The following is a 27188-nucleotide window of genomic DNA, read 5'->3' as shown; positions in this document are numbered from 1 at the left end:
AAGAGTGTAGTCGATGACACTGAACTGTGCATGTAGACATTTTTGAAATGGTGTATCTTTGGCTATTTGTATTTTCACCAAAAAAAAAAAAAAGTTGAGAAGTTAGAGGGTTGGCATGTTGTGGGGTTGTTAACCAATGTCAGAAAACACTATGTGTATGTAAGCCGTCACCTGAACTACAATTAAAAAAAAAAAGTACAAAACATTTTGGTAATGCTGAAAATAGTTTGTGAACTAAAGTTTTAGGGGCATATAACATTCATTTAGGAGTCCTGGTGGTGCAGTGGTTAAGCACTCGGCTGCTAACCAAAAGGTCAAACAGTTGGCGGTTCAAATCCACCAGCCGCTTGGCAGGAGGAAAATGTGGCAGTCTGCTTCCGTGAAGATTATAGCCTCAGAAACCCTATGGGGCAGTTCTACCCTGTCCTGTAGGCTCGCTATAGGTGGAAATCGACTCAATGGCAGTGAGTGTATTATTCATTGCAAAGGACATATTCATTTACTAAGTTTGTGCCCCACGTAAAAGAAAATCAGAAAAATACTTTCTGGGAAACAAAGTTTGTTGTTGTTGTTACGTACTGTCTAGTCGGTTGTGACTCAAAATGACTCTACAACAGAACGAAACACTGCCCAGTCCTGAGCCATCTTAACAGTCATCGCTGTGTTTGAGCCCATTGTTGCAGCCACTGCATCAGTCCATCTCATTGAGGGTCTTCTTCTTTTTCACTGACCCTATACTTCACTGAGCGTGATGTCCTTCTTCAGGGACTGGTCCCTCCTGATAACACATCCAAAGTACATGAGATGAAGTCTTGCCATCCTTGCTTCCAAGGAGCACTCTGACTGTACTTCTTCCAAGATAGATTTGTTCGTTCTTCTGGGCAGAAAAAGAAACCAAACCCATTGCCATCGAGTTCATTCCAACTCATAGCGACCCTATAGGACTGAGTAGAAGTGCCCCATAGAGTTTCCAAGGAGCACCTGGTGGATTCGAACTGCCAGCCTTTTGGTTAACAGCTGTAGCTCTTAACCACTATGCCACCAGCCAGTCCATGGTATATTCAGTATTCTTGACCAACACCATTATTCAAAGGCATCAATTCTTCTTCTGTCTTCCTTATTCATTGTCCAGCTTTCACATGCATATGAGGCGATTGAAAATACCATGGCCAGGTCCTTCTTCCCAGTCTGTCTTAGTCTGGAAGCTCTGCTGAAACCTGTCCACCACGGGTAACTCTGCTGGTATTTGAAATAACCAATGACATAGCTTCCAACATCACAGCAACATGGAAGCCACCACAGTACGACAAACTGACGGAAGAGTAATGGACTGTTCTAACACAGCCTCATAACTGGTCTCCCTTTTTCTAACATCTCAGTCGATCAGTCTGTCTGTCTTTTCCTTTCTTTCTCGATCTCTCTCCCTCTCTCTCCTAGTACTTGGGTTTTTCTTGATCAAAATATATGTGGGCTTAGAACTAGGAGAATAACAGTAAAGGAGCAGTTAATATTACCATTAAGTAAGTTGTCCCTTTAAAATAGTAGATTTATTTTTTAAAAATATTTGATTCCTAAATAAACTTCAGACTGAGGTGCTATAATTAGTTTACATGCAATCATGTATTTTAACCGTTTCCTAGAAGCAGGGATACTCTTGTTTTAGATGAGAGCTGTAGGTTCTGAGTCTTAGAAGGCAGGAGTTTAAAGGTGTGATTCTGCCTTGGAAATCTGGAAACTTCACATGTATTTTTACCAGATGGAAAGTCAGCGCACATCAGTTTATGCAGAATATTTTCCAAGCAGCAGAAGATAAAAATATTTTATCTCCCACATAGAAATTTGGGGACCTTAAACTTTCACTCATGAGAGAATTCACTTAGGGTCTCTGGAGATTGATTTGCCTGGATTCAGATCCTAACCTCACCACTTCTTAGTTGCAAATTTATGTAATAATAGTTGTGAGGATTAAAGAAACGAGAACATGTAATATGCTTAAAACAGTATCTGGTACTGAAATGTATAATAAGCTGTTGTTATTTCTATCATGATTAATTTGCCTCAAACCTCTGTTATATGCTTTCACAATACTCTATTTTTCCTTGATAGCATTTATCACAGTTTGAAATCATATACTTGCACAGAAACTTAGTTAAATGCCTTACTCCACTGTTGGACAGGGTGCCCAAGGGTACAGCCTCTGTTGGTTTTCATCATTGGATCCTTGGCATCTCGAATGTAATGGGCACTGAATAAATACTTGTTGGATGACTGAATGTAGAAGAGATTACTTTAGTCTAGTTTTATTGTAAAACAAATGTGATTTAAATCTTTCTGGACAGGGGAAATAGTTAATTTGGCACATTATTTTATGAAGAATTGTATGATTCTGAGCCTGTGACTATGAGTTAACTACAAACTAAGTAAGTGCTGTGATTATAAAATTGATATTAATGTGGGATTCATGGAAGGTAACTCGTTTATGTCACAGTTATGCTGTATATCTGTAATAGCAGAGATATTCATTGTTTTTTAATATAATTACTTACATTGCATGCTTACCATATGAACAGTTTGGTTTTGGAGTAATTGATGCGAAACTACTTTTTTTGCCAAAGCTAGCCAATGAATCTGTTGAAACTGTACCCAGTTAAAAAGAGTTAGAAATTTGTAGTGGGCATGAAGAAAGATATTTGTTCCTTTTGCCTTAGCCAGGATATACAGTAAAATCTGCAAAAGCTGGAACCTGTGTAAGGCAGAAACCTGTCAGAGAAGGAAAACTCAAATATTTCCCACTAACAGAGAGCAATAGAAATGTGTAAAGCTGCACTCTGTCAAAGGTGGAAAACTTGTGAGACCCAGAAAAACAAGGCTGTCCCGTCACATTCTGGCTCTCACAGGTTTCACTGTATGTATTAAACCCTAGTAATTAGGCTGAGGGGTTTAAGATTTAGAAAGAGCATTGCTAAGACATAATGCTTCTTGACCACATTTAAAATTGGAATCATAGCTTTTGTGAGATTATTCCTTTTTTGGTTTTAGCAGTAGTGAGTGGGTGGACCTGTAGAAGCTCTTGAATTAATAGACGGAAGCCGTTTGTGAGTCAAATGCAGCCGTATCAAACCCTGGTGAACGCCAAGAAGATATGTTTAAAGGAGGAAGAGAGGAGGCTGAAAGCAGGGAGACCAGTGGACTGGCTGTTATAGTGGTCCAGGTTGGAGATACTGGAACAGGGAAAGAAGGGAATGGATTGTTAGGAGTTAAAATCAGTAGGGATGGGTGGTTGAATGTAAATAGTGCAGGAGGAGTTAGTAGTGCTTAGCTAAGATGAGTAGCTGGGTATGGTTGTGGCATCCTAAGGGAGAGATACAGGCTTAGAGGAAAGAATGATTTCATTTGAAGTGCCTTTTGTAAATACTAGGTGAAGGTGTCCAGTAGGCAGTTGGAGCCATGAGTTTGGAGCTCTGGGAATGGTGACCGAGGCTAGAAATATATTTTGGGAAGTCAGCAGCAACAAGTGGATGTAGTTGCAAAACTGAAAGTGGAGGAAATCACCAGAAAGATTGTGGAGAGTGAAAAGAACAGAGAATGTATGGGAGGAGGGGCAGAGAGGAGGGAGAGAACCTGGAGAGGGAGAGAGAAATAAAGGAGTGTATAGTGTCATGGATGCTGCTTCAGTAAAATAATAGGGGAAGAAGGAAGATTAGATTGGTTTGAGGCTTCAAGTCAGGGAGGAAGGAGAGACAGTTTGTATAAACGACTCTTTAGAGAAGTTTTTTTTTTAAATTTTTTATTTTATTGTTATACTTTATGTGAAAGTTTGTCTTTCATACAAAAATTTATACATACATTGCTATGTGACCCTAATTGCTCTCCCTGTACTGTGACAGCATACTCTTCCTTTCCACCCTGGATTTCCTGTGTCCGTTCAACCAGCTCCTGACCGTCTCTGCCTTCTCATCTCACCTCTGGACAGGAGCTGCCCATTTAGTCTCTTGTATCTACTTGAGCTAAGAAGCACACTCTTCATGAGTATCATTTTATGTCCCATAGTCCAGTCTAATCTTTGTCTGAAGAGTTGGCCTCAGAAATGGTTTTGGTTCTGGGTTGACAGAGAGTCCAGGGTCCATGCTTTCTGGGGTTCCTCCAGTCTCAGACCACTAAGTCTGGTCTTTTTACTAGAATTTGAGTTCTGCACCCCACTTTTCTCCTGCTCCATCAGGGACTCTCTGTTGTGTTCCCTGTCAGGGCGGTCATTGGTGGTAGCTGGGCACTGTCTAGTTCTTGTGGTCTCAGGCTGATGCAGTCTCTCGTTTATGTGGCCCTGTCTCTTGGGCTAATCCTTTCCTTGTGTCTTTGATGTTCTTCATTCTGCTTTACTCCAGGTGGGTTGGGACCAATTGATGCATCTTAGATGGCTGCTTGCTAGCTTTTAAGACCCCAGACACCACTCACCAAAGTAGGATGCAGAACATTTTCTTAATAAACTTCGTTATGGCAGTTGACCTAGATGTCCCCTGAAAGCATGGTCCCTAGACCCCCACCGCTGCTACTCCATCCCTCAGAGCGTTTGGTTGTTTTCAGGAAACTTCCTAGCTTTTGGTTTAGTCCGGTTGTGCTGACTTCCACTGTAGTGTGCTGTCCTTCCCTTCACATAAAGTAATTCTTGTCTACTATCTAGTTAGTGAGTAACCCTCTCTCTCCCTCCCCACCCTCGTAACCATCAAAGAATGTTTTCTTCTGTGTTTAAACCTTTTCTTGAGTTCTTATAATAATGGTCTTATATAATATTTAGATAACTGGGAGCTCCTAAAAATCAAACACTTATGCTCATCAAAAGACTTCACCAAAGAGTGAAAAGACAGTCTACCGACTGGGAAAACATTTTTGGCTGTGACAAATCCGATCATAATCTAATCTCTAAAATCTACAAGATACTGCAAAACCTCAACAACAAAAAGACAAATAACCCAATTAAAAAATGGGCAAAGGATATGAACAGGCACTTCGCCAAAGAAGACATTCAGGCGGCTAGCAGACACACGGGGAAGTGCTCACGATCATTAGCTATTAGAGAAATGCAAATCAAAACTACAGTGAGATACCATCTCACCCCAACAAGGCTAGCATTAATCCAAAAAACATACAATAATAAATGTGACTGATTAAATTCACTCAGCATAATGCCTTCCAGATTCCTCCATGTTCTAAGATGTTTCATGGATTCGTTGTTATTCGTCATCGTTGTGTAGTATTCCATTGTGTGAATATACTATAATTTGTTTATCCATTCATCTGGTGATGGGGCACCTAGGTAGTTTCCATCTTTTTGCTATGATGAACAGTGCTGCGATGAACATGGGTGTGCATATATCTATTCGTGTGACGGATCTTATTTCTCTAGGATATATTCCAAGAAGTGAGATTGCTGGATTGTATGGTGCCTCTCTTTCTGGCTTCTTAAGGAAGTGCCAAATTGATTTCGAAAGTGCTTGTACCATTTTACATTCCCACCAACAGTGTATAAGTGTTCCAGTCTCTCCACAACCTCTCCAACATTTATTATTTTATGTTTTTTGGATTGATGCTAGCCTTGTTGGGGTGAGGTGGTATCTCATTGTAGTTTTGATCTGCATTTCTCTAATGGCTAATGATCATGAGCATTTCCCCGTGTGTCTGTTAGCTGCCTGAATGTCTTCTTTGGTGAAGTGCCTGTTTATATCCTTTGCCCATTTTTTAATTGGGTTATTTGTCTTTTTGTTGTTGAGGTTTTGCAGTATCTTGTAGATTTTAGAGATAAGATGCTGATCGGATTTGTCACAGCCAAAAATTTTTTCCCAGTGTGTAGGTTGTCTTTGTACTCTTTTGGTGAAGTCTTTTGATGAGCACAGTGTTTGATTTTTAGGAGCTCCCGGTTATCTAGTTTCTCTTCTGGTGTTTGTGCATTGTTACTTATGGTTCGTATTCTGTTTATGCCGTGTATTAGGGCCCCTAGCGTTGTCTCTATTTTTTCTTCCATGATCTTTATCATTTTTTATTTTATATTTAGGTCTTTGATCCATTTTGAGTTAGTTTTTGTGCATGGTATGAGGTATGGGTCTTGTTTTAGGTTTTTGCAGATGGATATCCAGTTCTGCCAGCACTATTTGTTAAAGAGACTGTCTTTTCCCCAGTTAATGGGCTTTGGGCCTTTGTCAAATATCAGCTCCTCATAGGTGGATGAATTTACGTCTGGATCCTCAATTCTGTTCCATCGGTCTATGTATCTGTTGTTGTAACAGTACCAGGCTGTTTTGACTACCGTGGTGGTATAGTTGGTTCTAAAATCAGGTAGTGTGAGGCCTCCCACTTTGTTCTTCTTCTTGAGTAATGCTTTACTTATCCGGAGCCTCTTCCCTTTCCATGTGAAGTTGGTGATTTATTTATCTCATTAAAAAATGCCGACGGAATTTGGATCAGGATTGCATTGTATCTGTAGATCGCTTTGGGTAGAATTGACATTTTCACAATGTTGAGTCTTCTTATCCACGAGCAAGGTATATTTTTCCATTTATGCAGGTCTCTTTTGTTTTCTTGGAGTAGTGTCACAGTTTTCATCGTGTAGGTCTTTTACGTCTTCTTTAGAGAAGTTTTGAGACGGAGTGGATAGGATATGTGATGTTAAGAGTGATTTGGGATTTTATTTCGTTTTTTGAGGTTGGAGAGACCTGAACAACTTTTATAGGCCAAGGGGAAGGAGCCAGTAAAAGATAAGTTTGAATACGCAAGAGAGAGGAGAGAAGATAGGTACAAGTTTCCAGAGGAGAGGGAAGAAGATGGGGTTGGTGCCCAAACAGAGGAGTTAAAAACAGAAAGAGGGGAATTTTACTTCTATTGCTGATGCACGTTTGGCTCATTTTCCTTCAGGCTCAGAGGTACTTACTCAAGTCCTGAGGAATATCTGGCTTGGTCTTCTCTGGGCAAAATGATCTTGCCAGGTAGTCGAATTTTCAGAGGGGATCAAAAAGTTAGACATTTTAATATAAATGTGGTTTTGAGGTTAAAAAAAAAAAAAAAAACTTTATGCTTTCTTCCATACCTTGCTGAAAACTGTAGTAGGATCAAGAAATACCCTTAATAAACAAGAGGATGCAACCACTTACCTTTTAGTTCTCAGAGTTTCGTGACTCCAAAGTTCCAGCCCATTTGATCTGAAGTTCCAAGTAACAGTTCTTATAATCAAGAATCTTAGGGGTTTCATAGACACATCCGTCTGAGATCAAAGGGGGTGTGTTCAAAGAAAAGGTACTGGTTCAGATGCATCAGATTGTCTGATTGATTAGATGAGATTCAAGTAAAAAGTAACACAGTTGCATAAGTAGTTGGAGAAAAATTACTCAAGGAGACAGAGTGATTATTTTTATTCTTGATAATCATCAACATTTATAATATGGGTTTATTTAATCTTTATAAAAATCTTGTGATATAGGAGGGACAAATTTTTATCTATTAAAAAATGCCACCAAAATATTGGTTATCATTTGAAATTCTAGCAGACCAAGCATCATAATGATCATTATTTTCTTCTCATCCCAATCCATAGTATTTGTACCTGGCATACTGTGCTTAAAGACCTAATATAATTGGATAAAGTCCAAAAACTTTCAGTTCAGTTCAGCAAGCATTTTTTTTTAGTGCCAGATCTGTGCCATTCACTGTCTTAAGGAATCCTGCAAAAATGATGGCCCATTTCTGGCTGTCAGTGAACTCATGGCGTAGAAGGAGAGAAAGACTTGTAAATAAGTGGTTATAATACTGTGGGATAAAAGCAGCAATAAAGGGATTGTGATGTACAGATGTTGTAGAGAAAATGGTCAGAAACAACTTGGCAAAGGAAGAGGATGTGAACTGGGCTGTAAGGGATCGTAGGATTTGCTAGTTGGATAAAGGGACCTAGAATATTTGAAAGAAAAGGAAACACTCATACAGAGCTCAGAAGTGTGGAAAGGCATGGTATATTCATGGATTTATAAGTAGTTCAGTGTTGGTGGAACATAATTTTAAGTGGTTGAATAAGAGGGTAGAAAGTTTGGCAGGGATTAATTAATTTATCAGCGACACAAATCAAATTCGTATTGTATGATGATCACTCTGGAGGGTGACTCTGCTGGCAAGGGAGATACCTGCTAAGGGTCACCGCAAGACTTGCAGGTGGGGGATGATGAAGGTCTGAATCAAAGAGAGGACAATTAGTGATGGAGAGGAGAAGTCAGATGTGAGAGAGATACATGAGGTAAAACATACTGAATTGGCCATTTGATTCATTGTGAAGTGGTGGAAACAGGAATTGTTCTAATAGGGTGGAGTAACTACTGCTTTATGAAGAAAAGTTAAAATATATTAGACATTACGGACTGGAGAGATTACGACTGGGAAAGAATAAGATAAAATTCACGTTTTGAAATTTATGAGTAATTGAATAAAGACTAGATTATCAGTGCCAACTAGAACTAGGGATCACCCCTCATACATAGGACAGGTAAATATGAGATCATTAAGAACGATCAATACTTCATGAAGTAGGCATTAAACTTATGGAAATTTAGGTCCTAACTCCAAAAAATTGAATGGATTCAGCACAAGTTTAGTTAGTTATCGGAAGATGAGCTTAAATTAAGATATATCTGGTTGTTCTAAATGTGAACCTGATATTTTGAAGATGACTATAACCATCTATTCCTGATTCTTCAGTAGGTGAACAGCAGTGGGTGGGCCACATGTCTGATCCAGAATGGAAATTTTTATAAATAAATTAATACTCTAGAAAGTGATTACAAAAGCATTTTTAAAACTATTGATTTTTGGAGTTTGATGTTCTTGAATAGTGGTTCTCAAACATTGTAGTCTCACTTCTTCCTACTCTTAAAAATTATTGAGGATCTGAAAGGACTTTTATTGATGTAGGTTATGTCTATTGATATTTTTTATATTGAACATTAAAACTGAGAAATTTTTGTGTTGACATGTTGTGGGGTTGGCAGCCACTGTCACAAAACAGTATATGTTGTATTAATTGTTTAATGAGAAAGTAATTTGCTCTGTAAACCTTCATCTAAAGCACAATTTAAAAAAAACAGAATTTTTTAAAAATATAATTCATTTTAAAATAAAAACATTGATCCATTATATACTAGTATAGCACATTTGATGAAAAATAGCTATTTTCCAAAGCAAAAAAAAGTGTAATGAGAGGAGTGGCATTCTTTTCTATGTTCACAGATCTCTTTAATGTCTCGTTCAACAGAAGACAAGTTCAAATCCACCAGGTACTCCTTGGAAACTCTATGGGGCAGTTCTGCTGTGTCCTATAGGGTCGTTATGAGTCAGAATCGACTTGATGGCAATGGGTTTGGTTTTTCAGCTGGAAGAACGTAATTGACGTCACTGAACTGTGCAGTAGAAATTTTTGGAATCGTGTCTCTTTGGCTACGTATATTTTCAATAAAAAAAAAAGTCGAGAAGGGAGAGGGTTGACATGTCGTGGGGTTGTTAACCAATGTCGTAAAACAATATGTGTCCTGTTTAATGAGAAACTATTTGTTCTGTAAACCTTCACCTGAAGTACAATTAAAAACAAAAAACAACCCATAAAAAAAAAAGACAGCCAGACTCTCTCACATCAGCCTCTGCATTCACATCATGTAGCTTCTGGACCCCGCGGTACACTCTAGAGAAATGAGAGTGGAAAAGGCACGTGGCGGTTACAAAAATGGTTTTGACCTTGCCGTCACCATTGCTTGTCCCAAAACTTTTCCTTTACCTTAAACGGAAACTCTGTACCCAGTAATCATTAGCTCCCTGTCCTCCCCCAGCCCCTGCTAACCGCTAGTCTTCTTCCTTTATGCATTTGCCTGTTCTGGATATTTCCACGTACAAGTGAGATCATACAGCATGTGGCCTTTTGTGTCTAGCTTGTTTCACTCGGTATAATGAAGGTTCGTTCATGTTGTAGTGTGTACCAGTACTTCATTCCTTTTTATGGCTGACTAATATTCCATTGTATGGATATACCACATTTTGTTTTTCCATTCATTTGTTGATGGGCGTTTTGGTTGTTTTCACCTCTTGGCTATTGTGAATTAGTGCTGCTGTGAACACTGGTGTACAAGTATCTGTCTCTGCCTTCAAGTCTTTTGGATATATGCCTAGGAGTGGAATTGCTGGATCGTACAGTAATTCTGTGTTTAACTTTCTGAGGAACTGAACTGTCTTCCACGGCAGCTGAATCATTTCACTTTCCCACTAGCAATGCGCAAGGGTTCCAGTGTCTCTACATCCTTGCCAGTACTTGCTGTTTTCTGTGTGTGTGTGTGTTTTGTAATAGCCGTCCTGTTGGGTGTGAAGTAATATCTCATTGTAGTTTTGATTGGCATTTCCCTAATGACATCTTTTCATGTGCTTACTGGCCATTTGTGTATCTTCTTTGGAAAAACGTCTACCCAAGCCCTTCGCCCGTTTTTTGACTGGGTGGTTTGTCTTTTTGTTAAGTTGTAAGGGTTGTTTATATATATTCTGGATGTTAAGCCCTTATCAGGTATGTGACTTCCAAATATTTTCTCTTATTCTGTAAGTTATCTTTTCACTTTCTTGATAATGTCCTTTGACCCACAAAATTTTTTTTGTTGTTGTTGAAGTCCAGTTTATCTGTATTTTCTTTTGTTGCTCATGCTTTTGGTGTTGTGTGTAAGAGAAAAGCTGTTCTTGAGGAAGCAGAAAGTTTTGTTACATATACAAATAATTACTTTACCTCATTGCACCCTTTTTGGAAGTAAATTCTCCTAAGAATGCTTTCACCATTATTCAGTACTTTTGTCCTGTACCTCTAAAGGCCTGTGATCCATCACACATTAATGGAGTCAAATCCAAGGCAGAAGTTATTAGTCTTCTCTGATCTTTTACCCTTTTTCAATCTAATGAACCATAAGCTCATCTAGACCTTATTCCTTCTACTTTTCTTCGTAATCATTCCTTTATCGATAAACTGTAAATGCATATATACTTTTTGATCTAGAGTCTGAGGGAGGGGGCTTAAAACCGCAAGGGAGGTCCTTTCTTTTATATCCTATAGGATTTAGTAAAGGAGAGGAAAACCACATTATTCTCTGGAGTCTGGACTCCTTCAAAATGCAAAAACATGAACACAGAAGACTAGTTCCTGGAGTTCTGCCTAGAATGGTGAAGAAGAATTATGTCTAGAAAATATCAACACTTCAAGATTTATCTCTGCTTTGGAAACACTAGCCTAAAAATAATCTCTTCCGTTCCTTTTATGAACCAGACACACAATTTCTCTTTGCTCTTCTTTCTCATTCTGCTTCATCAATACGACCTCATTTGATTCCAAACACAGGGAAACATAGCTCTGTGTCCAGTAAGAACCCAGTCTGTGTTTTCCTTCAAATATCTCTAGAATCTCTCCATTCTCACTGAGTTCTGTCCTTCCTGTTAAAACAGCCAGTTGTTGGGGTTTTGACTTGAGTCAAGGTTCTTCTTTCTTCAGTCCATCCTGGGTAGCAGCACCTGATTAGTGTTCCCAGACATTATTATTCATGGTAATCCTTTGTAAAACATCTTCAGTGACGCCTTAATTTGCATCATGGTACGAATCCACGTTATCTCTGCTCTCCTACCGCTTCCCATAAACCCATCATCTGGCTTGTTTTGCTGTAATGCTGGCTGTCCCCTCTCAGGCTGTGATTTCTTGCCTCTGTGCTGGCCTTTGTGTTACTCCTTGCACCTGGAATGTCCTGTTTTCCCCGTTCCATCTAAACCCAGTGAACTGTCTTCAAAAGCCAATTCAGAACCAGTCCCTATAAATGGTTTTTACCTGATTAACCCATCTTCATTGATTTTTGTCCTCCTCTGAAGTATAGTCATATTTGAAGTTTGTACTGAACAGTTTAGGGTATAATTACATACTGGTATTAACTGTTTATTTTTGGTTCTGTTATGTTAATTTTTCTTTCCAAACAGATGGTTTTATGAGAAAACTGTTTAGAATTTCATTCTGGGAAAAACCAGACTCCTTGAGATGGGGATCTGCCCAGTGGTTTTTCCAAAATTATTCCCTAAATTATTTTTGTTCTACTTAAGTTGGATGCCTCAGTGGTTAAGCGCCTGGCTGCTAACCAAAAAGGTCAGCAGTTTGAACCCACTAGTTGCTACGTGGTATAAAGATGTGGTGGTCTGCTTCCGTAAAGATTTACAGCCTTGGGAACCCTATGGAGCAGTTCTGCTCTGTCCTGTAGGGTCACCATGAGTGGGAATCGACTGGACGGCAGCAGGAATGGAGTTCAGTTGGGATTGATCTTCTGTCTGGGCAGGAGTTGAAGTCTGACAAATAATATCTAGCATAATGTTATTTCCAAATATAGTTGTCCTGTATTTACTCTGAATTTGTCAAACTTTATCTTATAGCTATTTCCGCATTTGAAGTTCAGCCAGTTTCCACTGAGGTCCATGAAGGTGGAGTTGCTAGATTTGCATGCAAGATTTCATCAAACCCTTCTGCAGTCATAACATGGGAATTAAATCGGACAACTCTACCTATAGCTGTGGATAGGTAAATATAGCTTTTATCTCTGGAGGTGGTACAAGCAGTAACAAAGACCTCATCATAATGAAGGAAGAGCATTATAAAACTCATTTTAGAGTAGTAATAACAGTTTCTTAATTGATGCCTTTGAATTGTGTTGACAAAAAATATTGAATGTACCACAGACTGCCAAAAGAACGAACAAATCTGTCCTGGAAGAAATATAAGTAGAATCCTCCTTAGAAACAAGGATGGCGAGACTTTGTCTCCCGTACTTTGGACATGTTATCAGGAGGGACCAGTCCCTGGAGAAGGACATCATGCTTGGTAAAGGAGAGGGTCAGCGAAAAAGAGGAAGACCCTCAACAAGATAGACTGACACAGTGGCTGCAACAGTGGGCTCAAGCATAACGATTGTGAGGATGGTGCAGGACTGGGCAGTATTTCATTCTGTTGTACATAGGGTGCCTGTGAGTTGGAACTGACTGGACGGCACCTAACAACAAGTTTCTTGAGGCATTTCAAACTTAAGCAAAGAAGTATATCATCAGTCTCTGGCACCTGGGGCATGGGTCCTGGTGTTTGGGGTTCAGATCAGAATTCAGATAGCCTCTCCTGCAGATAGCTTTGTTCCTTTCCTCAGCCATCTGTTCAACCATAGGACCACCTGGGTAACAAAGTTTTAAGAAACCAAGTATCACCTTCACTAGTGGGAGTAGCAGTGCTGACGTGAGGGTCTCCACGTAAGCCCTAGTAGCTGCCCGCTCCTATCTCCGCCTTTCATCACAGAGCCCCGCCTCCATAGCTCACACATATGCAACACGCATGCTTACTGCTTTGAGAGTGGTGATCAGAAACTTAGTAGCAACTTCAAAAAGTTTTATTCCTGCCCTAATGAATATCTGGATTCCAAGTAGGCAGAAATCATTTGCTGAAGTGATGGAGCGTTGAGATGGAAGAAGTTATTCAAGGAAGTGCTTTTTTTTTTTTTTTAAACTTACGTATAGGCGAATACATAAATATTAACAGGCAAGAAATCGGGAATTTGAAAATCATAGTAAGCTCTGGGCCACTGACTAATCTAAGCTAGAGTGTTAGATGAGACTCTCTGTGAAATAGACTGATACATCTTACAGCCTACGTTCTGCAGAATTATTTATGTTTTAGAGAGCTGTAGTGACTGAAATGAAAATAATAAAGTCAAGCTAATAACATAAAAGATCTTAAAGAGTATTGCATCTAATGCTTTTAAAAGGTTGAAAGTATTCACTTTACAGCATATATTTTAAAGTAAAATATGAAAGTTACTACAAAGAGTTTAATTATATTTCTTCTCCTAACAGGATAACTGCTCTACCAACAGGAGTGTTGCAGATCTATGATGTTGGCCAAAAGGATGCTGGGAATTACCGCTGTGTTGCTGCTACGGTGTCCCATAGACGTAAAAGTATGGAGGCCTCGCTAACGGTGATTCCAGGTACCACACACAAGTTTCTCTTTCAATCTTTGTGACTCTTTATTGGTCCAGCTATGTTATTTTTCTCCTCTGGCTAGAATAGTGGAGCCCTGGTGGCATAGTGGTTTGGCTGCTAACGAAAAGATCGGCAGGTGGAATCCACCAGCTGCTCCTTGGAAACCCTATGGGGCAGTTCTGCTCTGTCCTGTAGGGTCGCTGTGAGTCGGAATCGACTCGATGGCAGCAGGCTTGGTTTTGGTTTGGGGGCTATAATAGTATGCCACAAAGTAGTATTTTAATTTCATTTGAATTATTATAATTTATTTGGAAAACAATTACCTTTTATCTATTAAGCAACCTTTTCTTTCACAGCTAACTTGTTTTATGTTATGTCAGCATCTTTAAGAATGGTTGAACATTTGTTTTATAAATATTTCAATCAATTTTATTTTTAGAAATATAAAATACAAAAAAGTACCAAAAAAGAGAAAAATAACCACCAGAATTGTCCACTGTCAGTAAAGATGTATTTGTTGTTCTGTTATTGCTGTTTTTTTTCTTTTTTAAAAAGTCATCTGTTTTGGTAAAAGCAATGCATGCGCATTATAAAGAATTTAAACAATGTAGAAGCTTAAAAATATCGTCCTCAACCCCAACATCCAGAAGTTATCACTGCTAACATTAAGTGAGCATAATTTTATATATTTTACCGTATATAAATAGCTAGAAGGAAAGCTAGATAGATAAATGAATGTAAAGAAAGAAATACATGTTTTTATTAAAACTGAATCATCTATAGATGCTAGCTTTTATTTTAAAACAAATTTAAATTAACTTGAACATAATGGAAGAAAAGCTGAATTAAAGGCACTGTTAAACTTCACGCGAACGTTTATTCTTCGCAAAAGTTTTTATTTCCTAAAAGATAGTTAAGGTAGTACCTGATTTGAAAGATAAAGATAAAAGCACTCTCATACTTTTTCCTTACTCCCTCACTGTCACATAAATTCTTAACAGGATTAGTGATAGTATTAAATGAATGTTTGAACCTTAATCAAACGTGAGTGGTAACTTAAGAGTAGTTATTTGAATTCATTTCGTGTATTATATCTTATTTATAATTTTATTTTTATATTCTGTCTTCCTTCCCTCCCTCTGCTCCACAAAGCTAAGGAGTCTAATCCCTTCCACCCACCAGCCATTATAGCAGGTCCACAAAACATAACCACCTCTCTTCACCAGACCGTCGTTTTGGAATGCATGGCCACAGGAAATCCCAAACCAATCATTTCTTGGAGCCGTCTTGGTAAGTCTCAAAAATTTAAAAATATGTTTTCCTTAATTTTTGTTCATTCTAGTGAAACCTGATAAAATGTTTGTTTTACGCATGAAGCACGTGTTTGACAATTGTGTAATTTTTACTTTTTGACATTTGAGTGTGTAGAGAATGGGTGTTAACATGGAGAATGATGTACTTTTCCTGATTGTATTGCTTGGATAGTGGTCTTTTGACATAATTTTAGATCATGCACTATTACAGTGTTTTAACTGATGTATTCTCTTTGAAATAGATCACAAGTCCATTGATGTCTTTAACACTCGGGTGCTTGGAAATGGTAACCTCATGATATCTGATGTCAGGCTACAACACGCTGGAGTATATGTTTGTCGGGCCACTACCCCAGGCACACGGAACTTCACAGTTGCTATGGCAGCTTTAACTGTATTAGGTATGTTTTCTTGCTTTCTGCAGTCAGGAGACTCTTACATTCTAATATTCACCGTTTTATCTCATTTATAGCTTACTTCCACGTTTCTTGAATTTTGTAGTAGTGATATGAGGTGTTGTAACCCAACAACGAATTTTAGGTGAAAATTAAAGCACTGTGTTAAAATACAGCTGTAGGATCCTCCGGAAGTCACCATCCTATCTCCCTACATGCCATTATGTCCCTTCCTATTTAAGCTTCCATTTTATCTACTGTTCACCCCTGTACAAATCCATATACTCATTCACCAGTCTGAACTTCTAATCTATTGATTGTTCAGAAGTGGCTTCATGTTGGGCTTAGTTAAGTAAGATCGTAGGTTTATGTATTTTTAGTAAGTTTGTATAGATGGTCTTAACAGGGAGGACTTAGGGGGAGTGGACGTGTAACTGAGTGAGGCAGAGGAAAGGCATATGGATGACGTACACGGGGTGGACAGGCCACGCGGAGGGCCAGTGATCTTCGGGTATGCGACTTGTCACCTCATTTGTCGTCCTGTTCCTTGACTCTGTGTCGTTCCTGTGCATAACTCAGAAATTTTTTTTTCTTCAAAAAATAGCTCCTCCTTCATTTGTTGAGTGGCCGGAAAGTTTGACAAGGCCTCGAGCTGGCACTGCTCGATTTGTATGTCAGGCAGAAGGAATCCCCTCACCCAAAATGTCGTGGTTGAAAAATGGAAGGAAGATCCATTCAAATGGCAGAATTAAAATGTACAACAGGTGAGTTGTGTCACTTTGCTACTATTTTATATAAGAGAAAACGGCTTTAATAGTTTTTATGTGAAATGTTACGGAAATAATTCAGATACTTCAATTGTTTTGGTAGTTAAAACCAGAACAAAATAAATGAGATAACTTCAGTTAAATTTATAACATTAGCATGCCATGGATTCTTTTGTATTCTTCACATGCAAGTAGCAGACTGTAACCAAGTGAGTGTTAGGCGGCTCCCCAGACCTGGGTTCTGGTCTTGGTTACAGTCACTGACTACCACACGCAAGCACATTAACCCTTCATGGGCTGAGTTCCTTCCATAAAAGGAGGAAATCAGAAGAAATTAGTTGATTGTCTAAGAATTCTTCCACAGTTCAAACTTAATGATTTTAAGAACTCATTTTTATTAGTATAAATCTGAATCTCCTTGTAAATGTTCTCATTCATGTTGAACAAAACTTGAAACATTTTTGTTGACCTTAAATTTATGTATAAATTATAATATATGAATTAAATGCTGTTACAAAGTAATATTCTTTCTTAATAAAAGCCAATTAAAAAAAATTAAGCGGTCACCTAAAACATACAGGATTTGGACATCACAAATATTTACTCTTTTGTAGACTCGGAAAATAATTAAGGGCAATTTTAAATAATATAGGATATTTTTCATTTGGGGCTTATTACACAGTTTTTGTGCCCAGTGATTTTTGTCATTTAAAATGAAAGTGCATTTGACAATAGCTAAACTTTATTTTTGTGTTATTCTTAGAATGTTTTATGGAAATAAGTAATTTTTTTCTTTCCTCAGTAAATTGGTAATTAACCAGATTATTCCTGAAGATGATGCTATTTATCAGTGCGTGGCTGAGAACAGCCAGGGATCTGTTTTATCTCGAGCTAGACTGACCGTAGTGATGTCAGAAGACAGACCCAGTGCACCCTACAATGTGCACGCTGAAACCATGTCCAGCTCGGCCATCCTTTTAGCTTGGGAAAGGCCGCTTTATAACTCAGACAAAGTCATCGCTTACTCCGTGCACTACATGAAGGCCGAAGGTGAGCAGGTTCAAGACTGTTTATTTCGAGGTGTTACTTGCTGTCGAGGGTTTGCCTTTCGTACAAATGGTGTCTTACATAATCCACAAGATACTCTTGAAAGTCCGTGGCATTTTTCTCTTTTAATACAATAATTAATCTATCACCTGTGTATTCATTTTTTATAAACTTCGCATTGTTTTATACATTATAGTTTAAGATTTTTCTGATTTTAGAAATAAACACCAGCTAATGTAGAATATCTCTGCCTGGTAAAAATTACAAAGTGGTGTACTTAAGAATTTAATTCCAGCCAAGATAGAAATCCCTTAACTAGGATTTAATGTAACAAATATACAGTTACATGGAAGCAGTGGTGTAACTGTTTAGTAAAATAATGTAGTAAACCATAGTTACCATAGTATATTATATCTAAGTGCAAAAGTAAGCATTATCAAATTCCCTATATATTCAGTTTTGCATATTTTGAATGTTTTTGGAAATCGTGCAGAACTCTCTGAAAGTTGAACTGGACACTTTTTTATCGATATTTCCTATTCCTTATATAAAGATAGAAATCAAATCTGTCTTAAACTTTTCGTTCAGAATTATAGATCTGTTTTTAGAATTCATTTCGTATTTTGGTTTAGAAGAAGATCTTGGAGGAAAAGAAAAGCTGCTTCTACGTCCTGGAGATTTTTCTGTTTATTTCTCATAGAAACCGCGGTAGAGGTTTACAGAGGTTAGCTCTGCACACAGACAGCCTACCTTGTATGAAGCAGACGTTAAAAACAAATACCCAGAGAATGGTGATATAATAAAAGTGACTGTAGAAACAGGTGGTTTATTGTTGTTGCTTGCTTTTTGTACTTTGAAGTAGTCTTTTGAAAAGGAATATTTTGAATTTGAATCAGGGGTCATGGTAGCAAGAAGAATGAAGGTTTGATAGCTGAGCGTGGTAGACTATGCTGATTCCCTTTTCAGTGATTTCAGAAGGTAAAAGGAATGCGGGTTTGCTGGAGACCACTCTTGTTCCCTATTATGGTGGTTTCATTAGAGCCTCCACATGCGGTTCAGCCATCTATTCAGGGACAGAACAAGCCTTTTTAATTCCAACTCAAGGACCTTGTCTGCTAGGTCAGAAATCATACTCTGCAGCTCCTAATTAACAAGCCATTAACCAGGCTGTTGTGAAATGCCTGTAATCTTGTCTAATTAAAATGCTATCAAGTTAATTCAGAAATGTGGGAAAACTTAATCGTGGAATTTGCCTTCTGTTTTGTTTATAAGTCCGGTTGTGAGAAGGGGCTCCATCCTTAGAGAGTTTGATTAAGTTGACGTGCTTTTGCTGGGAATTGTCAGCAAAGCGCAGGAGCTGCCAGCACGCTTGTTCTGCTTTGCAGGTTCGCTCTGTAGGAGTTGAGTCCACGGAGACAAATCCTCTTGTGTACCTTGCCACGCATATTTTATTAAGAATTGCTGAGAATTTTTTTCCCCTTTTAAGAAAGAGAAGCTCATTGTGTGATGAATCGTTTTGCAGCACATTGTGTGTGCCTCCCAGTTCTTTTTTTCAGTGTCACTAAAAGAACAACTTGAGCCAGTCAGATTGAAGAACATCTCCAGGGGCAGAAGGAGGTCTTTGGCAGGACGATGTTTGGTTTGGTTTGTTTTTGTAGAGAATTGTGCCGTTACATTTCCTGATGTCTCTCCATTTATGTTTAAAAGAAAAAAAAGAAGCCGGAGTTTAAGCAAGAAAAATTTGCACTGTTAGGAATTACAGTATTCTGCTGTGTCACTGCTGTCCATTCTCTCTGCTGTGTATTTTGACTAGATGTTAAATGAGGTTTAAAGCAGATTGATTATTTTCATATGAATTTAGTCAGGAAAACCACAAACTGCTAATTTGTAGCAAGAGATGGTTACTTTTAGAAAATAAAGACCTTCATATTTGCGTGTTTTAAAGGGTCACTAGAGGTAAAAACCCTATGGGCCAGTTCTACTCTGTCACATAGGGTTGCTATGAGTTGGAGGAGCCCTGGTGGCGCAGTGGTTAAGAGCTTGGCGGCTAACCAGAAGGTTGGCAGTTGGACTCTGCCATCTGCTCCTTGGAACCCCGGTGGAGCAGTTCTCCTCTGTCCTGTAGGCCTGTGAGTCAGAATCGACTCGACAGCAGCAGGTTTGGTTTTCCGCTCGTGAGCCGGAATCGAGTCAGTGGCGCGCAGCAGCAGCAGCAAAGGTAACAGGTAGGGATTAGACCCCCAGACCAGTGTTGCACAGTGAGACAGGATGGTCCTTTCAGTTTTATTTTGAATGTTCATCATTTGTAAACACCGATTCTTTAATCTAGGTTTAAATAATGAGGAGTACCAAGTAGTCATCGGAAATGACACGACTCATTATATTATTGATGACTTAGAACCTGCGAGCAATTATACTTTCTACATTGTGGCGTATATGCCAATGGGAGCCAGCCAGATGTCTGACCAGGTGACACAGAATACTCTAGAGAACGGTAAGAAAACACAGTTCTGGAGCGTTTAAGTACGAACGTTCGTGCGTCTTACCAATTTCAATGCATAAGTGTGTTTTAAATTAGAGAAAATGTCCCTTTTGGTTAGAAAGCAGGTGTGTTACACAGCTGTCCAATTTGCCATTTCAAATCTGACTCTTGCTTTTTGATAGTAGTGTGATAAGGTAGAGAGCACTTTTATTTGTAATTCACTGTATAAATTTTAATAATAAAAGTCTCATATTACTGTTTTTTCAAAGGTTTCTAGTTTAAATTAGAAATATATTGGCAATATTTTAATTAATAGAACAAAATATGAGATTGTCTAGGCATGAATGAATATAACGACAGGTACATATTGAGTGTTCAGACTGACTTTTATCCCCAAAGGCCTAAAGATCAAAGGTTTTGAACTTCTGAAACTGGAAGCTTATGATGTTTGTTACCTGTTGATTACAGAAAAATTCTAAGAAAGTCACACAACAGATTTTTTAAGATTCGGTATGCTTATTTTACTTAATGAGGAAAATATTACTTGTTCAGTTACTTACCTGACCATGGGTTGGAAATTTAGTTACCCTTTGGAGGACATGTACTTTTATAAATGGTGGGACAATCGCATTCCTTAAGATATTCTTGGGGAACTGATTCTCTTCCTCAGACCTTCTCATGTTGTAAAAATGGAGAATCTCACTCTCTAGGGCCCTAGAAGGCCCATCTTTGTGTTCTGCTGTGTAAAACCGGGATTATTTAACATATGCTTATTTACACTATTCTCCCTTTACAAGTGTTTTCTCATACTTAGGAAATGGCCCACCTTACTTTTCAAAAACATTTTTATACAAATGATTCCTGGATCTTTTGTTCGTTCATTTGGTCCCAGGTCTTTTACTTATATCTCTGTTATGCCACATATTTGGCTGTTTGTGAATCCAGAGTTTGACTAAATGAAAAAAAAATTTTCAGTTATCCGAATACCAAATTTCAAATTTTAGTTTTCATTTAAAAGTCTGTTCCATTTCAGAGTGAGCTATAGTATACATGACACCTTTAGTTAACTCATTACATTTAACAGCCTCTGATGTGTATGTGGCAACCCTGGTGGCATAGTGGTTAAGAGCTACAGCTACTAACCAAAAGGTTGGCAGTTCAGATCCACCAGGCCCTCCTTGGAAACCACATGGGGCAGTTCCACTCTGTACTGTGGGGTCGCTATGAGTCAGACTCAATCGAGGGCAGTGGGTTTTGGTTTGACTATGTATCTGTGAGAAGAAACACAAGCTGATAAATATTTTGGAGCATGAGTGTGTTCCCCTTCTACATCCTTGAAGAAAGTCTGAGCATGGCAAGCTACTTCCGAAAACTGGCCAAATCCAGTTGAGTTATGATCTCAAAGTTTTTTCCCCTCTAACCCTTTCCTTACTCTGCAGCTTTTTTATTTAATAAAGTTTTTACTTTGTTTTCGGGATAACATACAGACCTTCCAACACTGCTTTTCAGATTTCTGCCCCAGTCTCTCCCCTTTCCTAAGCCCGTGCTTTTCAGACTGAGATGTGTGGGTCTGGTAGCGTGCATGGCAGTGTGCCACATACAGCTAACGTTTGTGGGACACTCAGCACCTCACCTGCATCACCTCACTGAAGCCTTGCATGACCCCCTGTTAGAGGAATCTTACTGTACAAGAGGCAGTGGAGTGCAGAAGAGTGTGGGCTGTCACGTCTCTCTAGGTCTGCTCTTTCCCTCTCTAGCTGTGTGGCCTTGGGTAAGTTGTTTAACTTCTTTGTACCTCAGTTTCCTCGGCTATAAAATGGAAATGATATTGGTACTTCCCTCGTTAGGTTTTTGCGAAAATAAATGAGTTCATACACATAAAGGACTGAGAGCGCTAAATAAATTGATTTTTCCTTTTTCACTTATTCAGCAAAATGTATTGAGTACCTGCTATGTGCTATTCAATATTTAGTAGCAAACAAAACAGACAAATGTCCTGACCTTGTGGGGCTTCTATCGAGTGGGGGAGGGGATAAACAAATAAGAAGATAAACAGTAAACTTTATACGATGGTGGACAGTGGAAGTGCTGAGAAGAAAGAAGAAGCAGGAAAGGGGGTGCAGTGTTGGGTAGGGGACTGAGATTTTAGAGTCCGCAGGAAGGGCTCACTGAGCAGGTGACATTCGTATGCAGACCTGAAGGAACTAAAACAGGGTGCTGCTAGGCAGACGTCCGGGGCAGTGTGGCAGAGGAAATGGAAGTGGCAAACGGCCTGAAGCAGAAGCATGACTGGAGGGAACACGGACAGCAGCTGGAGATAAGGCACAGGAATAACGAGGAGCCAGCTCTGCAGGCAGACAGGGCGTTGTATGGAGCCATAATGGGTACTTGGGCTTTTGCCTTGAGTGAAACGGGAGCTGTTTTGAGCAGAAGAGTGACACGATCTGACTTGTGTTTTAAGGGGCTGATGTGTTGAGAATAGATGGTAGGGAAGCCTGTTAGGAGGCTTTTGCAGCAACACAGGCTAAAGGTGATGGGACCTAGGGGGAATCGGATGTGATGGAGACGGGGACCTAGGGGGGATCGGATGTGTTGGAGACAGGAACCTAGGGGGAATCGGATGTGATGGAGACAGGGACCTAGGGGGGATCGGATGTGTTGGAGACAGGGACCTAGGGGGGATTGGACATGATGGAGACAGGGAACTAGGATGGTGGCACTGGGAGCGGCAGAGCACAGGATGGAAAGTGGGGTGTGAGTGGAAAGAGGAGTCACGGATGACACCAAGGTTTTTGGTTGAGCAGTTGGACAAATGGTCTGGCCATTAACTGAAGTGGGAAAGACTGTTGAGGGAGCTGTCATTATTATCCCCATTTTGTGTTTGAAGAAACCAAGACACAGAGAAGCTAAGTAATTTGGGTAGGATCCCACAAAGTAGTAAGTGGTAGAACAGATATTCAGACCCAGAGTCTAACTCTAGAACCCAAGTCCTGTCTCTTAATGTTGGACTATGTACATGTGTACTTGTATACTAATATACTTGTTCTCCTGGAGTGCCAGTTTTATTCAGAACATTGAGAGGAAAAACACAGTTTTCATGTTAAGCATCACGTGTGATAATTTGGAATATAAAGTTTACGTTAATTTTTAAGATACGACTCTCACACTTCAAGACACTGTTTACAGGTTACATCCCTCGTCTCCCGGGTCCATCCACCCTTGAATGGTTCACTCTCCCTCACTTCAAAGGCACGTGATGGGATCATTTGGAAAATACACTCTGTATGAGTGTTGCGTGTTTTCATACGCGTTCAAAACAAAGCAGAACAACCAGAACCTTGCTTTCACTGGTTTCCTGTTTTTGGATCTCCCTCCTTATTTTTCCTTTTTGTTCTGGTTTGTCCTCTGCTTGACTGGAAGTCCACTGGGACTAAATGTCTCTCTCCTTTATTGTGTTGTGTGTTGTTGTTAAGAGAAGTCAGTGAACACTGCTGTGCTGAGTGGCAAGTTTGAGTCTCGGTATTTATAAACAGCCCTGTTTTCTTGTCTGAACAGTTCCCCTGCGACCGCCTGAGATAAGTCTGACTAGTCGAAGCCCCACAGACATCCTTATCTCCTGGCTGCCAATCCCAGCCAAGTATCGACGGGGCCAGGTGGTGCTGTATCGCCTGTCCTTCCGCCTAAGCACTGAGAGCGCCATCCAAGTCCTCGAGCTCCCAGGGACCATGCACGAGTATCTTTTGGAGGGTCTGAAACCTGACAGCATCTACCTGGTCCGCATTAGTGCTGCCACCAGGGTGGGGCTGGGAGAGGCCTCAGTGTGGACCTCGCACAGGACACCCAAAGCTACAAGTGTGAGAGGTGAGCCCCTGAAGGCTGCTGGCAAGGACGTGCAGTGTTTTTACTTTGGGGCCACACTTTTTGAAGCTATGTTTATATTTTTAATTTTGTTTTATGAATAAAAATATTCCATAGATCATGGACTTAATTGAAAAAATTTAAAACTTTTTATTTAGTAGCCCCTTTCTGCCTAGAGCACGTTAGTGTATAAACTTTGGATTACACTGTTGGTTTGTCTGGCAAGTCTTTCATGGACAGGTCAGTCCAAATCAAACTGAATTAGCAAAAGTTATGTATTAGGAGATGCCTGATTAATACAGTTCCCATATTTTTTTAATTAATCACTTTTATGGAAAGACTAAGACTGGGAAGTTCTGGACACTTCTTTCTTACTAACGTGGATTGTAGCATAACTGCTTGTTGCTTTTTTTGTTTGCTTGATGAGTAATAATGCCTGTCCTTTCTATCTTGGAGGGGTATTGGATGGTCAAAAACTTTTAAGTACCTGTTGCCTCTTTGAAAAAGAATAAAAACATGGGTATAAATGCTCTTTTGCTCTTATTTATATATCTTAGCCTTTTTTTTTTTTAGGTAGTATTTTTTATTTTTATCTCAGAGTTTAAGATCATTGTGAAATTTTGGAAGTTAGGTTAGAGTATAATTGTTGGGTTTGGATTTTTTTTTTAAACTGTTGGCTGAAGACTGAGAGATTTATACTACTCTGTGTTTTCATGTGAATTACGGTTTATGTATTTTTTGTGGTGAATTTTTCTAGCCCCGAAGTCTCCAGAGTTACATTTGGAGCCTCTGAACTGTACGACCATCTCTGTGAAGTGGCAGCAAGGTGCTGAGGACACAGCAGCCATTCAGGGCTACAAGCTCTTCTACAAAGAGGAAGGGCAGCAGGAGCACGGGCCTGTGTTGTTGGATGCCAGCCACCTTCTCTATACTCTCAGGGGCTTAGGTGAGTGAGCCTGCATGGTCCTTGCCCTTCTTTCCTTCCCCTCTGACCGACTTGGGGGGAAAGTTAGTGGATATGAGGCAGGAAGTCCGACTTGATGGTAGAAAGGAGAGGATTAACTTCACTGCATCATCGTATACATCCTTCTATTAAATCATGACTGGACTTTGACTTCCCGTTGTGAGTGGATGGGCAGAGCATCAGGTAACCGTGGTACCTTTCTATCGTACCCCCAGCTCTGGACATCTGCGTTTCTTTCTAATGTGGACTTCTGGCAGATGAGGTCCTGATCAGTTATTGTGGGTGGGTGTTGGTAATAAGAATACCACCAAATGATTAGATGATAATCCATAATTAAGTCACCTGGTGCCCTGGTAGCGCAGTGGTTAAGCGTTCAGCTGCTAACCAAAAGCTCAGCAGTTCGAATCCACCAGCCCTCCATTGGAAACTCTATGGAGCAGTTCTGTTCTCTCCTGTAGGGTCGCCGTAGGGTCACTATGAGTCAGAATTGACCCGATGGCAGTGGGTTTGGTTTTTTGTTTTGGTAGATGTATTACTTGACAGGTGTAAAGTAATACCCTTACATGGAACCCCAGTAACTGAATATTTACTTCGCCTAGCTCTAACCCAGGAGCGCTAGAGAAAAAGCACTCTTTAGTCTTTGTGTTTGGGTTCATCAGAGTTCTGAAAGACACTGTTTTATTCCCTAGTTTTAATCCTTTCTTTGCAGTTTGAAAGAATTTTATGATGTAAGCATGTTTGGTAGAGTGTAAATTATGTCTAAAATGAATATATGAGTGTAAATAGATACATACTTATTGTGGTATAAAATGCACACTTAGCTGTTTTGCTCTTGAGTATATTCTCACCCTTAAGAATAAAGCAATAATTTTCTTTTTTTTTTATGTTTACCAACCAAATACCTACTGGATTGTCCTGATGCCTTAGGCACGTACTTGAATTTTACGAAGCACTTCGGCTTTCCCTTTTGGAGGCACCGTTGGGGGTGAGGGAAGGTAGGAGGTCCAGGTCCCAGCGTGGGCTGCCCCATTGCTGCCCCGGCCTCATGGCAGCACCCGCTGTGAGAGCAGCATCAGCACTGGGTCCTGCTCAGTAAGAAGCAGTGGTAGGAATGGGTGTTTTCAGAGACAGGGACGTAGCACCCAGTCCTCCAGTTCTTTGCCGTGGTTTTCCACTTGGTGTGTTGCTAATAATCTTCTTATGTTGTTTTCTAACTCAGTCTGCATTCAGTTAGGTAAGTTTCACTATTGATCTCTGTCACATGCCTTTATGAATGATGAAGAGAAGTTAAATATGTTCCAGGTTGACCTTCCTTAAACCACGGATGTTCTGAGCTGACATTACCTCGATCTACTGTCAGCAAAGTCAGCCGCATCTCTGTCTAGCCATGACTTCTCAGGGTGCCCCTCCTTTCCGTGTCAATAGCATTTATTCCAGAAAATTTTACTCTGCATCAAGTAAGAAACACAATTTGGGACAATTGTTGATGAAGAATAATAGATGAAACTCAGTACTTCCAATTTCTTTGCCGTTAAGGAAATTAAATATGTAGAAGATACACACACTCTCTAATATGCACATATATACACATACACACACGTAAACAGGTAAGTTTTGTTAGACGAAAACAAAATATGCTTGTGAAAAGTTTCGATTTTATTAACTCTTTGTCAATTGAAAACAGTTTAAAAAATTTTTTCTACAGATGCATGTGTATGAAGAGGAAGACTTCTTGATCTTTGTTGAATTTAAAAAAAAAAACTCTGAACAATAGCTTTCAAAACTGTAAACCTTTCTTTCTTCCCCTGTTTTAGAAAGAAATCATGCATACTAATGCCTTTGTTTTTATGCTGTAGAAATCCTTTGTGTAAGTAATTTGGAGACTCAGTTTAAAAGCACTTTATAACACATAAACGGGGAAATTATTTTGTTACAGTCGCTATACTGCGCTTACTGAATAGCTCTGTGCTTCCTGATTTGTAGTTAGACCGGGTGGTTGGACTAACTGCTGCTAAGTTTAAGGGCGGGCTCTGACAGCTGCAGGCACTGTTGTAGGGGTAAAAGTCACAGAGTCTAGTAAAGCAAAAAGAAAGTTTTATTTGGCATATATTCAGAGGGGCAGAAGTTGGAAACGGACAACCATGCTGCCAGAGCCATGTCTGCCAGAGTTCACGGAAATATTACAGAACAGACAAAAGTCAGAAAATGGACAAGCATGCTGCTAGAGCCATGTCTGCCCGAGTCCAAAGAACATTATAGAATAGGCAAGAACGGGAAAACGGACAAGCACGCTGCCACAGCCATGTCTGCCCGAGTCCA

The 27188-nt window shown here is 39.5% G+C and overlaps 1 protein-coding gene across 1 annotated transcript in view; it reads left to right on the top strand.

The window, feature by feature from the left end:
- PRTG (protogenin) overlaps positions 1-27188 on the top strand; it is a 134090-nt gene that overhangs the window by 46458 nt on the left and 60444 nt on the right. Inside the window, exons 2-10 of the mRNA XM_012555090.2 lie at positions 12454-12598; positions 13915-14048; positions 15196-15333; positions 15599-15757; positions 16356-16515; positions 17321-17568; positions 19895-20059; positions 23603-23908; positions 24663-24851. Coding sequence (XP_012410544.1) covers positions 12454-12598; positions 13915-14048; positions 15196-15333; positions 15599-15757; positions 16356-16515; positions 17321-17568; positions 19895-20059; positions 23603-23908; positions 24663-24851 — 1644 coding nt within the window. The remainder of the gene's footprint in view (positions 1-12453; positions 12599-13914; positions 14049-15195; positions 15334-15598; positions 15758-16355; positions 16516-17320; positions 17569-19894; positions 20060-23602; positions 23909-24662; positions 24852-27188) is intronic.

Source organism: Trichechus manatus, unplaced genomic scaffold, assembly GCF_000243295.1.
Source record: "Trichechus manatus latirostris isolate Lorelei unplaced genomic scaffold, TriManLat1.0 scaffold00030, whole genome shotgun sequence".
Classification (NCBI taxonomy): domain Eukaryota; kingdom Metazoa; phylum Chordata; class Mammalia; order Sirenia; family Trichechidae; genus Trichechus; species Trichechus manatus.
The sequence above is the reverse complement of the archived record's forward strand: the minus strand, read 5'-3'. Positions and strand labels throughout refer to the sequence as shown.